The sequence below is a fragment of the Pyxicephalus adspersus genome, chromosome 9 (assembly GCF_032062135.1).
Source record: "Pyxicephalus adspersus chromosome 9, UCB_Pads_2.0, whole genome shotgun sequence".
Classification (NCBI taxonomy): Eukaryota; Metazoa; Chordata; class Amphibia; order Anura; family Pyxicephalidae; genus Pyxicephalus; species Pyxicephalus adspersus.
This window is the reverse complement of record NC_092866.1, coordinates 52,082,311-52,093,620: the sequence shown is the minus strand read 5'-3', so window position 1 is coordinate 52,093,620 and position 11,310 is coordinate 52,082,311. Positions and strand designations below refer to the sequence as shown.

General features: G+C 39.0%; 1 protein-coding gene across 2 annotated transcripts in view; it reads left to right on the top strand.

Annotated features, from left to right (window-relative positions):
- NDUFS3 (NADH:ubiquinone oxidoreductase core subunit S3) overlaps nt 1-7,124 on the top strand; it is an 8,860-nt gene extending 1,736 nt beyond the window's left edge. For both annotated transcript variants that reach the window (XM_072421911.1, XM_072421910.1), the window contains exons 2-7: nt 1,305-1,364; nt 2,770-2,867; nt 4,190-4,339; nt 4,751-4,876; nt 6,049-6,168; nt 6,887-7,124. In XM_072421911.1, coding sequence (XP_072278012.1) covers nt 1,305-1,364; nt 2,770-2,867; nt 4,190-4,339; nt 4,751-4,876; nt 6,049-6,168; nt 6,887-7,054 — 722 coding nt within the window. In that variant the 3' untranslated portion in view covers nt 7,055-7,124. The remainder of the gene's footprint in view (nt 1-1,304; nt 1,365-2,769; nt 2,868-4,189; nt 4,340-4,750; nt 4,877-6,048; nt 6,169-6,886) is intronic.
- Nucleotides 7,125-11,310: the final 4,186 nt, after the last annotated feature.

The window sequence follows — 11,310 nt, the reverse complement described above, 5'->3', positions numbered from 1 at the left end:
GAGCTCTTTCTGCAGCCTCTTGTAACTTTTTAATGACTAAAACAAACTCAGTTGTTTCTTTTTGCATAATAAAGCCAGATTGCTCCAGAAGTTATTGAATGTCTAGGCTCCATAAAGATTTTTTTTTTTGCTTTGTGATTTACTCAGTGAGGATTTTATTTAGTAACTAACACCACACTGCCTAATAATATGTGGAGACAAACATCTGTCCTAATTGCATTTATGAAAATAATGTATCTGTTCGAACTTACATACAAATTCAACTTAAGAACAAACTACAGTCCCTATTTCATATGTAACCTGGGGACTACCTATACAGGCCAGCGGGAGTTCATCCATCCCCAGCACGCATACCAGAGGTTGATACCTTGATTTTCGTTGCAATTAAAGTGGATTCTGCATATGCACCCCTCAGCCTTTTCACATTTCCCCGGTGTCATCAGGCAGATGAGAACAGTTATTGCACAGGGGACATCACCTGACATTTTCTACAATAACTACCTGCCTGATCCTTTATTTTGTAAAGTGGCTCTTTAGTTCTATTCTAATGTTTATTATTTCAGGACAGACAGGTGATGTCCATTTTTCAATAAAATAAACTTACCAGTCTGTTAACATTTATTTCTTCAATGTACACAGAGCTGAACATTCACAGTTCAGTGTACAATCCTGATATATCTGGCTGCTGGGAATGAATGGGAATCCTTTGCACATGGGCAGGAGTTGCTTTATTTTGGCCTGGCCAATCAAGGGGACAGAAGGTACTGAACCCTAAAGAGGACAATCTGAAGATGCTGGGGCCACAACAGAGAAAGGAGAGTTGAGTGTGATTAAAACATTTTAACCGGGCAGGAAAATTATTGCAGAAGGGAGGTTGTCTGTCAATTCTGCAGTCAGGAAGATCTTGCCTGGTCACAATGTTTTACTATGTACAGTGTTCAACCCAGACATTTTTTAAAGCCAGGTGGGAAGAAATTATAGGCGGGTGGCAGCCCCTTTATTGTGAATCAACTCTTCGGTAATGAACCCAAAACAGCCGGGTGGTTACTGAAAAGTGTCAGGTTGTGCACCCTGCTAAAAGGAGCCAGGGAGAACACTGATGTAAGTCTTAATTAGACTTACTGGGATAAAGAGTCATTTTTATTTTTCGTTGGTCCCCCTTACCTCATCCTTTGTTGTCCTGCTGCAACATATAGGAACCTGGTTTTCTTTTGATGATGTTTTGCCTGTTATGTCTTCTATATAAAGCATGAAATGGTATCATCTGTTGTTTAAAGTTTAATTCTGTTTGCTTTAATTTCCAGCTTCTGCTCTTCGTGGGCTGCCACAAGTACGCTGTGAATCCACAAATTCAGAGACAAGGCGTAAGCTTCCCTTTTAAGATAATTATCTATAAATATGAATTTGACTACAGGGTGCAAATTTAAATTCTATCGTGTCTCTGGTGGGAATTAAACTCTAGATCCTAGTGCTGAAAAGCAGCAGTTCTAAGCTTGCTTTTTATTTAAAATATTTAAAGACAAAATTATCTTTATAATATAATTATTTAAATGAATAACCACTTTTTTTAAATACATACTAGGATTACCCTCCTGGTAATGTAACATGTATCCAAACCAGCCTTTCTCAACATTTTTACATGGGGGAACTTAATGACATAACTTTAAGATGTTCAGAGAACCCCTTCTATAACTATTATATCCACAGCTCACTGTACATTAGTGTGGTGGTCAGTGGGATAAATATATTGCTGGCCTGTGGGAAGAATGTCATACTTACAGCCAAAAAGATCACTGGTGTCTATTAAACTGACCTGACTGAAATTGCCCACTGATCAAGGCTCCCCTAACAACCTCTCGGGAAACCCTAGCTGACAAACACAGATCTAAAGAACATGTAATCTATTATTGCTCACAGTCCTTACAATTGGCAGCTGCAATAGTTTTATTATTTTTTTTTCCCATAATCTACTGAAGGTGACAGTAACAATCTTTATGTCCAAGGGAAACAAATAACTGTATCTATAAAGGAGTTGTATGTTTACATTAGAACTACAGAGCACCCTCCTTCCCATAACATAGGTGATATTGGCTGGTGATTGGTTACTTGGGTACTGAACGTTAAATTGCTGGGAGAAGTCAAATGTGTCGTCTTGTGCTTCAGGGAGGCTGGGAAGTGCAGGTTGGGGAAAATACAAGCAGTGACTACCATTCAACAAACCTGGTATTTTGTCGGTCTACTAGGGTACTAAGAGTCATTTACAGGGAGCATAGCCTACCTGGTCTTTACCATAGTTCATCCAGGCATTGCTGTAGTTTAGCAGTTCAACTGTGAACATCTTAGAACCTTTGACAAATACCATTACTGTCTTTGTTACCATTTGGGTGCTTTTTCCAGGGCCCTGGTTGACATGTCAGACAGACAGGGAGTGGGTCCCCTTTTTTAAATATTTGTTGGCTGTCAAACAAAAAAAAAGCGGAAGTGAATCTCACAATGGTACATAATGAGTAAAAAGAAAAACAATTAAAAAACTTATAATTTTATTCCTTTTTCTGTCTCCATGAGGGCATTGTCTGCGTACTTCACTTATTTGTTGTCAGACAGAACAGAAAGGGAGGAGACAAAATTTTAAACTTGACCAAGTTTCACTCTCCCTCCTGCCATCCAAACAAAAAAAAAAAATCTGCATGAAGTTGGGTTTTCTCAAAATAAATGTACACCTTTGCCATTGTTTACTTTTGGCCCTAATGATGTCCATTCTTTTTTTAGCAACCGTCCGGCCTTTCAATAAAGTGTTACAGAATCAGCTGTCTGCATTTGGAGAATATGTGGCTGAAATTCTGCCAAAGTATGTTCAGCAAGTGCAGGTTAGTCGGCGTGATATATGTGTTTATTTACAGCACATTTACATCCTAATTTTGTGGCATCAAAACAGACTGTTGATTTCGACTTGGGCAAATATTCCTTTTCACCTCGGTGCAGGGGATGGATTCACTGCCATCAATGTATATATTCACAAAGTCAAATAAGTGATGAAATCATTTCTGTAACCTAATCTCTGTACTGGATTGTTTTCCATGGTGGTGAGATGTCAAAGTGATGTCTCACACAGACATGAAATTATCATGTTCTACGAAAGACCTTCCCAAGGAAGCCTGCAGACGTGCAGCTTTCTCTTTGAAGTAGCTTGTGGGAATTTAAACAATATTACTGTGTGTTCAGATCTAGAACAGAAAACCCAGTGCAGTGTTCTCCCTAGCCCTTTTTTGTAGCTGGGTGCACCACCCGGCACTTTTCAGTAACCCCTGGCTGTTTTTTGGTGGTTACTGAAAAGTTCTATCACAATACAGGGGCTGCCACCCAGCTTAAAAAATTGCTGGGGAGAATACTGGAGTGCCATGGTAGTTAACAGCCCTGGCTTGTGTCCTTCAGAATCCTTTCTTCAGATGTCAAGATTGAAACTGTTTTCTTTGGGTTAGTTTGTTCTTCCTGTGTAATTGTAGCTTTACACAAACATTTAATGTGGTATATGTTTGTGTGTGGTTATGTGATGGTAGCAGGAGAGAGATGGACTTTGAAGGACCAAAGTGTCAATGTGCCTAACAAAATTAATGCTTGTTGTTTAAGCCAGTTTCCAAACAATTCTTTTATTTTTGTGTTTTCGGTAAAGACAGGAAACATTACAATTGTTGTTCTAATGCTATGCTATGTTTGGGGGATTTGTTCACCCTTCTAGTTCTTGTAACAAGAAAATAATCAACAGGGAGATGGCATTATAACAACAATTTTGAGTAGCAGAGTGACGAGATAAACCTCTGTCAGGCTATTATTGTGGTGTACGTTCCCACTGAATGTAGGTATTAAACAGAACAGGAAGTATGGAGATAATTTCTTATTGGGGGGTCACATATAGCAATCAGAGGTCCTGACTAAAAGTTTATCCAAAGTTAGAGGGCTGTCAAAGTTGGCTTTAATGTTTCTGTTGCAGAAGAAACATGTTGTACCTTGCTGGCTTATCACTTGATCACGCTCCACTAGTGACTAGTGCAACGATCAACACTTTTGAATGCACCGTGTATTATTTTACTACCTATAACATTAACATCAGGAAATTTGCTTTATATGTGTACAAATGGAACAAACTACTGCCATAATCATTGTGTAACCAATCATTGGAATTGTTTCCTAGGTGACTTGCTATGGAGAATTGGAAATCATGATCCATCCTGATGGGATTATACCAGTCCTAACATTTCTTCATGACCACACTAATGCTCAGTTTACAAACTTGACTGATTTGACTGCTGTGGATGTCCCGTCAAGAGAAAACCGCTTTGAAGTAAGTCCAGACCGGAAACCTTGCCATTACTTGCCATTGTTCAATATGAGCAAATCTTTGGGCAAGCCTCACCAGTGTTCTTCCCAGCCTCTTTAGCCTCCTGGGCGGTTCATTTATGTCTGGATTCATATTTCGAATTTTTTTTTTTGGCTACTCTGAGTATGGCTCGAGGTTACCGCTTTCAGCAGGTTTTTTTTAGCCCGAGCCACACTCTGGGTTACTGCTCGGGAGGTTTAGCCAAGTTCACCACCCAGCACTTCTTTTAGTATCCACACAGCTGTAGGAATTTGGGTCACAATAGAGGGGCCACCACTCAACTATAGCTTCTTCCCACATAATTCTGGGGAGAACACTACACACTTTCTGCAGTGGTTGGTTTAAAATGTTTTTTCTTCATTCATTCATTTCCAGATTGTGTACAACCTGCTTTCATTACGCTTTAACTCCAGGATCCGTGTTAAGACTTACACAGATGAACTTACTCCTGTGGAGTCCATTGTGTCTGTACACAAAGCTGCTAACTGGTATGAGAGAGAGGTAAGCATTCACTTGGCATTGCCTCTAGTTGAGATGTATGTATTCTTTCCAGTGCAATCACATATAATAAAAAGTGAGTAAATCTACTATCAATATGTTGCCTTTAGCAACACATCCTCTTCTGTTTTCCCATCTACATCATTAGCATTGAGGCTTAATTACATTTTTGTTTTCACATGTAGTGCAAAATAGTAACACGTTCATTGAATCATCCCCTCACTTGTGATGTCCTTCCCTGCAAGGATAAAAAAATAGTTCAATTTCCAAATGCTGTCACTTTGCCTTTACTCTCATTTTATGCTTGAAGTCCTCTTCCCCCCAATGTGTCAGGGAACGGAGAACATATAGCGGAACAGCACTGTCATATGATCAAATGAGTGACATCAATGCTCTGATCCATCAGCTCACTTCTAGTCAAAAGCACAGTCATGTGACCAAAAGAGGTGACATTACTGCTTCCCCAGCATCTGACACTGGATAGAGGAGAAAGCTTTGGGGTGCGGCATGTGTTGGTGTGTCCAGTGGGCCTTTTTCAGAGACAGTATTACTTTGCATAATGTTAAAATATATGTATATATATATTTTACTATCTGATAATTATGTTTGAAGTAGAACTGGTGTGCTCTGGGCTGCAGGCCCATCCATAAAAAATCCTGACATCATCTTATATCAGGCATGGGCAAACTACGAACCAATAAGGTTGTTTCTTCGGCCCTTTGGGTGGTCTGCGTCTCTGGGCGGTGCCACCCTGAACAGGGTCAAGAGAGGGACCCTGCTGGGGGGCGCAGAACACTTCCCCGTTTGTATCCCGGCTTGTAAAGGTCGGTGGGCTGTGTCACTGCACACAACCCGCCCACTCTCCCGTCACAGGCTCAGATCTGCAATGGGAGAGTGGGCGGGGTTATGCCATCACGACGTCACATTCAGTGGCGTCATGATGCTATAACCCCGCCCACTCTCCCATCGGCCCGGCCCCTCTGTCAAATTTTATATCAGATTGTGGCCCCTGACTAAAAAAGTTTCCCCACCCCTGTCTTTTACCCACTCCATGTATGAGGGTAGAGTATTGGTGGCCTTATGATGAATATCACATCTGTCCATTTTTGCACTAGGGGTATTTCCTTTTTATTATAAGTTGTAACTAATCTTACCAGCACAACATTTCATTGTAGGTTTGGGACATGTATGGTGTGTTTTTTGCCAATCATCCAGATCTGAGAAGAATCCTCACCGATTACGGCTTTGAAGGTCATCCTTTCAGGAAAGATTTCCCTCTCTCTGGATATGTAGAGGTATGTTACTTTTAAGGGAAACTATTCTACAAATACATTTTAATGTTAAAAAGCTTAAAGTATACTTAAAGCCACAGTTTTCAGGTCAAGTACATAAAACTGACTCTTGAGCTTGCTTGTTGGTGACCAAAGCTATCAAGCACACTATAAAGAGTCTCTGGAGCTGGACTGTACAGTGTTCTCCCCAGAATTTGTATGAGGGTTGTCATAAAATGGGCAAAGCAGCCCTTGCCAAATTTTGTTGTTGCCTCTGTAATCCTGTCAGCTTTCTATCCATCCCCCCCAATCCCCCCCCCCCCACACGCCGCCTCCCTTTTGTATGTCCCATTTTTCTATCGTTTTTTTATTTATACTCCAACCAAATGGTACAGAAAAGTGCTGGGTAGTGTGCCCAGCTTCAAGAGGCTAGGGAGAACACAGCTATACCTCTAGGCAAATCTTTTGTTATTGTAATATAAAGTAGAAAATGATGAGAGGTCCGCTTGTACAGGAAGTATTGAGGTTTGTATATAGCTTTAACTCACTGTAATAATTGACAGGAACATTGAGTTTTAAAATTTGATTTTCACTCCTTGTTTTTTAACCCTCCCCCCCCAAAAAAAAACGTGCTTAGGTAAATGTTTTTTCCTTTTGACATGTGTTCTTTAAAATATCCCATGCATGTTAATGTTTGCATCTTGAAAACGGCGTTATGCAATATCATTTATCCTCTTCCCAGGTCCGTTATGACGATGAGGTGAAACGTGTAGTAGCAGAGCCAGTGCAGCTAGCACAGGAATTCCGGAAGTTTGATCTAAGTAGCCCCTGGGAAGCCTTTCCAGCCCACCGGGAGGCACAAGAAGCTCCAAAGCTGGAGGCTGGAGATGAGAAGGGAGAAACAAAGTAAAGGTGGCAAACACCTTGGAAGATTATATTGTGCTTCGTATGTACATAAAATAAACCTAATTATTAAATGATTTCTTGTACGAGAAAATGTCACATTAGTTTATGAGAAGACATCAAGGCTCTAATTAAGAAAGTGCCAGGTATGACAGCTGCAGAGAGTACCTCGAACAGACCTGTATGTAGGGTTCAATGTTAGAGTTATCAGTGATAGAGCTACAATTCGGGGCACATCTGAGATGATAAAAACAGAAAAAAAAGATATGGGATATTGTAGTTTTTAGTACAAGGAAGCATTGCTAATATATTGCAAAAAATACATTTTTCTTTGACTTTCAATAGAATGCAAATTTTGTACAAAACTAATGATATAAATTGTAGATGGAAATTATTGTCCGAGTCTCATTCAAATGCCTTAAATTTTTTGGAATATAACTTTTTCATGAACTGTGTCCATTTCTTCAGGACAAGTTATATTTCAGCTTGTTTGGATATCTTTCATGTGAACTACCTGTAAAAGCAAATCGTATGTTTGAGTGGGACTTTAATGTACTACTACAATTTTTATTAATTAGATGTGTTCAGAATTATGCATTTATTGAATTTTAATAATATGCAATGTGCTGAAAACTAAGAAAAAAACACTGATCACGTATAATTCTTGGGGGGTCCATTTATAAGGCAGTGAATCTGACATTCATTGAAACATTTTCTGGTAGAGAATCAGTTACAGCCATTGAAACAGATGGACATGGAAAAATCTCTACCAGGGAATATTAAATTCACTGCTTTATAAAAAGACCCGTTAGTGTTAATTATACCGATTAATTCCTAAAACAGCAATATCAGTGCTGTTACTAGAGCAGACTCCAGAAACTGCTTCTGTTTGAACATATACCTTAATGGCTTCAAACAGGATAAATCAGTGGTGCCCAACCTTTTTTTCATCTGAGGGCCACTGTTGACATTGGGATAAAACTCACGGGCCACAATGCAAACATTAAAGATGCATGTTTAACACTCAAATAGAATAAACTAGAATAATTCATTTAAAATAAATTAAATTGAAGTGTGTCTAGTTATCGTAACGTATATGCACCAAATAAAAGAGATGACAAATGAAGAATTTTTGCACTCGCCATTTGATGCTCATTTTATTAACAGCTCCATCCCCCACAAGACAACGAGCAGAGAGGGAATGAGGAGAGGGCTCGATCTGACAGCCCTGCAAGCCGGATATAGCCTGTGAGCTGTAGGGTCGGCACTCTTAGGATAAATGCCTTTGCAAATCCATATATCATAAAAGTAGCACATTTCTGTTGTGCTACAAAAACACCGTTTAGATAGCAAAGCTATGGGGAAGGGACACAGCAGAGCAGGCCCAACTCAGTGACCCATCTTTAATACCAGAAATTCATGAGGCAGGTGTTGCAAAGTGAAGGTGTTGCTAAATTGAATCACAGATTTGAAAGAAATATGTAAAATAAAAAAATACACTTTCGATGTGGTTAGAAAATTTTTGTTTGGCCAGGATTTCAGCTTTAAATCCAATCCTAGTTATTTGTGCAGAAGGTAAGGGAAAATCTTCCTAAAGGGGTCATAGGCAAAAATATCAACCTGACAGAAATGTATTTTGCACCACCATATTCAATGAGAATTCCAAGTACAGCATCTGGTTGCGGCATCTTCTTAAACTTTGCTGGAAGTGGGCCATACCTGCAGATCAGGGGATTGTTGCTTCTTATGAAACATCTATATAGCGATTTGTTGCTAGTGTCAGGACCACAAAGGGACTTTCTCCAGTTTCCCATGAAATCTCTCCCCATCAATTGCCTTTAGCAATTCTACAGAGGCAAGCGGATGGATCATCCACGTGAGTCTTTCGTCTGCAATATGTAGCTGGAAGTCTGTTGCAATCTTTTTTCAGAGACCTTTATCACGTTAAACATTGGATCTTTTCAGTAAAAGAATACTACAATATGACCTTCAACGCTACTACATCTCACACATTTTATGTAGTTAGCAGCCCCAATTGCTTAAAGTGGAGCTTCAAACTTTGTAGGCAAGTACACCACTGGCATGAGCAATCAGGATGCTTTGAGATTCTGAAAATGAAATAAGCCAGTGAGATGTCTGGCCAGCAAGGGAGCTATGTAAAGTCCCACTTTGTTTTCATTTGTATTTAATGTTGCTATTTACTATTTATTTCCTTTTGAACCTGACCTTTCTAACATGTACCAGTATCTGTATATAAATCATTTATATTTCCAAAACCTTAGGCTTAGTCTACGCGGACGTTTTCCTCAACGTTTAACCTGAGGCTTTTAAAGCCCATGTTTGAAATCCCCATGCATTCCAATGGGCTAATCTACACCGGGACGTTTCCTTGAGGCACGTCTTTGAGCTTCATCTTAAACGTTGCTTGCAACGTTTAAAAAATTAAACCGCTGGGTTAAAGCTGGAAAACGCAGGTAATTGCTTCCATTGACTTCAATGGGATGTTTTCCTGCATTAAAAAATGCAGGAAACTGCAAAAAAGGTGAAAAAACGCAACAGACGTTTTCCAGCATTTTAAAGTCAAGCTTTAAAACGTTAATAGAAGTGCCTAAAAACGCAATAGGAACAATTACATGTGTTTTTAAAAACGTCCATGTAGACCCAGCCTTACCCAGAAACCAATGACATGCTGCAACCAAATTTAGGGAGATCCCTTAATGATTCAAGACAAAGTGACTGGTCTTTTTTAAAATTCACCCCCTGACCTACTTGTGTTCACCTTTAAGTCACCTCTCTGCTCCTTCTAGCACTGCTCCCACAAAAAAACTCTGTTTTTTTGGGTATGGAGAAATACATGACTCCTCTCTTGATGCAACCCTGGAGACTAGGCTAGACTTGTAGATTGTCACATGATGAGGGCTGTAACATTATTGTGTAAACTCCAAAGCTGTGTATTTTGCAGCCACTACAAAGGAGGAAAGAGCAGTAGGGGAGTATGGTAAGGTTGAGTATAACATGATTGGGGGTTGCAAAGAAAAACCCTGTAGCTTTGTTCAGAATAGGCAAGGTAACAGGATATTCGAAAGCTCAACTTTCCATTACAGATCTGATTTTCCTTTGTTGCCACAAACTCAGAATCAAAGAATGCATATCCTCCAGCCTGTATTTGGACAGTGAGAAGAAAAGCAGCAGTCAGGTGATGGGCTAATCTCTGTCTGCTCTTTCCTCATTTCAGCATGTCCCATGATTGACTCCCTGTGCTGCTTCTCCATCTCTTAGAGTGAGCATTACATGGGGGATTGCAAGAGGGTGATACTTTGTCAAATAAAAGTACTTATGCTGCTTGCATCTAAAAAATACGTTAAGTAAGTACTAATACATGCAAATCTGCATTAATAAATATTGTGTATGTATGTGTGTGTGTGTGTATGTGTATATATATATATATATATATATATATACACACACACACACACACACATATAAGGGCTGTTTGACAAGTAATGAGCCTCAACCATAAAAACAAAAGCTAGGAACCATATTTTCTATACATTTTCAATATAATACCCATGTAGCAGAGTGCATCTTTCAGATCTTTCTTTTAAGGCTTTTCTAACCTTTTTATAGAACTTAACATATTGGCCCTCAAGGAAGTCCTCAACAGCTTTGATGATATCATCATCAGAGTCAAATTTCCTTTTTAGGTATTTCTTTAAAAATTCAAATAGATAATAGTCCGATGGGGCCATATCTGACGAATAAGGTGGGTGTTGTGACTTGCAGCTGACTTGTGTGCTGGCGCATTGTCCTGATGTCCTGATTCTGTTTTTTAAAAAATATATAATAGTTATACTGATATTTCATCCAAGGCTTTATATTTTATGTATATATATATATATATATATAGATATATATATATAGATATATATATATAGATATATATGGTGTTATATATATAAACTATTCCTGATGTTCAGTTTTGGAGGATCACAGCTGGCTGCAACTTGAAATTGTGCAGTAATTATACATTCATTTTAACAAAACCGCTGTTTCTCCTTAAGAACTTGACGTGATCCACATGCAATATATAAAAATAAAGAAATAAAGCTTGAGCTGTATAATTAAGTAGTTCTGACAAACCTCATTATCTCAGCACCTGCAGAAACTGATGTAAATTGGTGGCACTGACATGTGCTATTTGCTACACTGTCCTATGATTTTTGCTAATCGGTGATGTGAATGTTCATTAGCAGTTTTAATTAA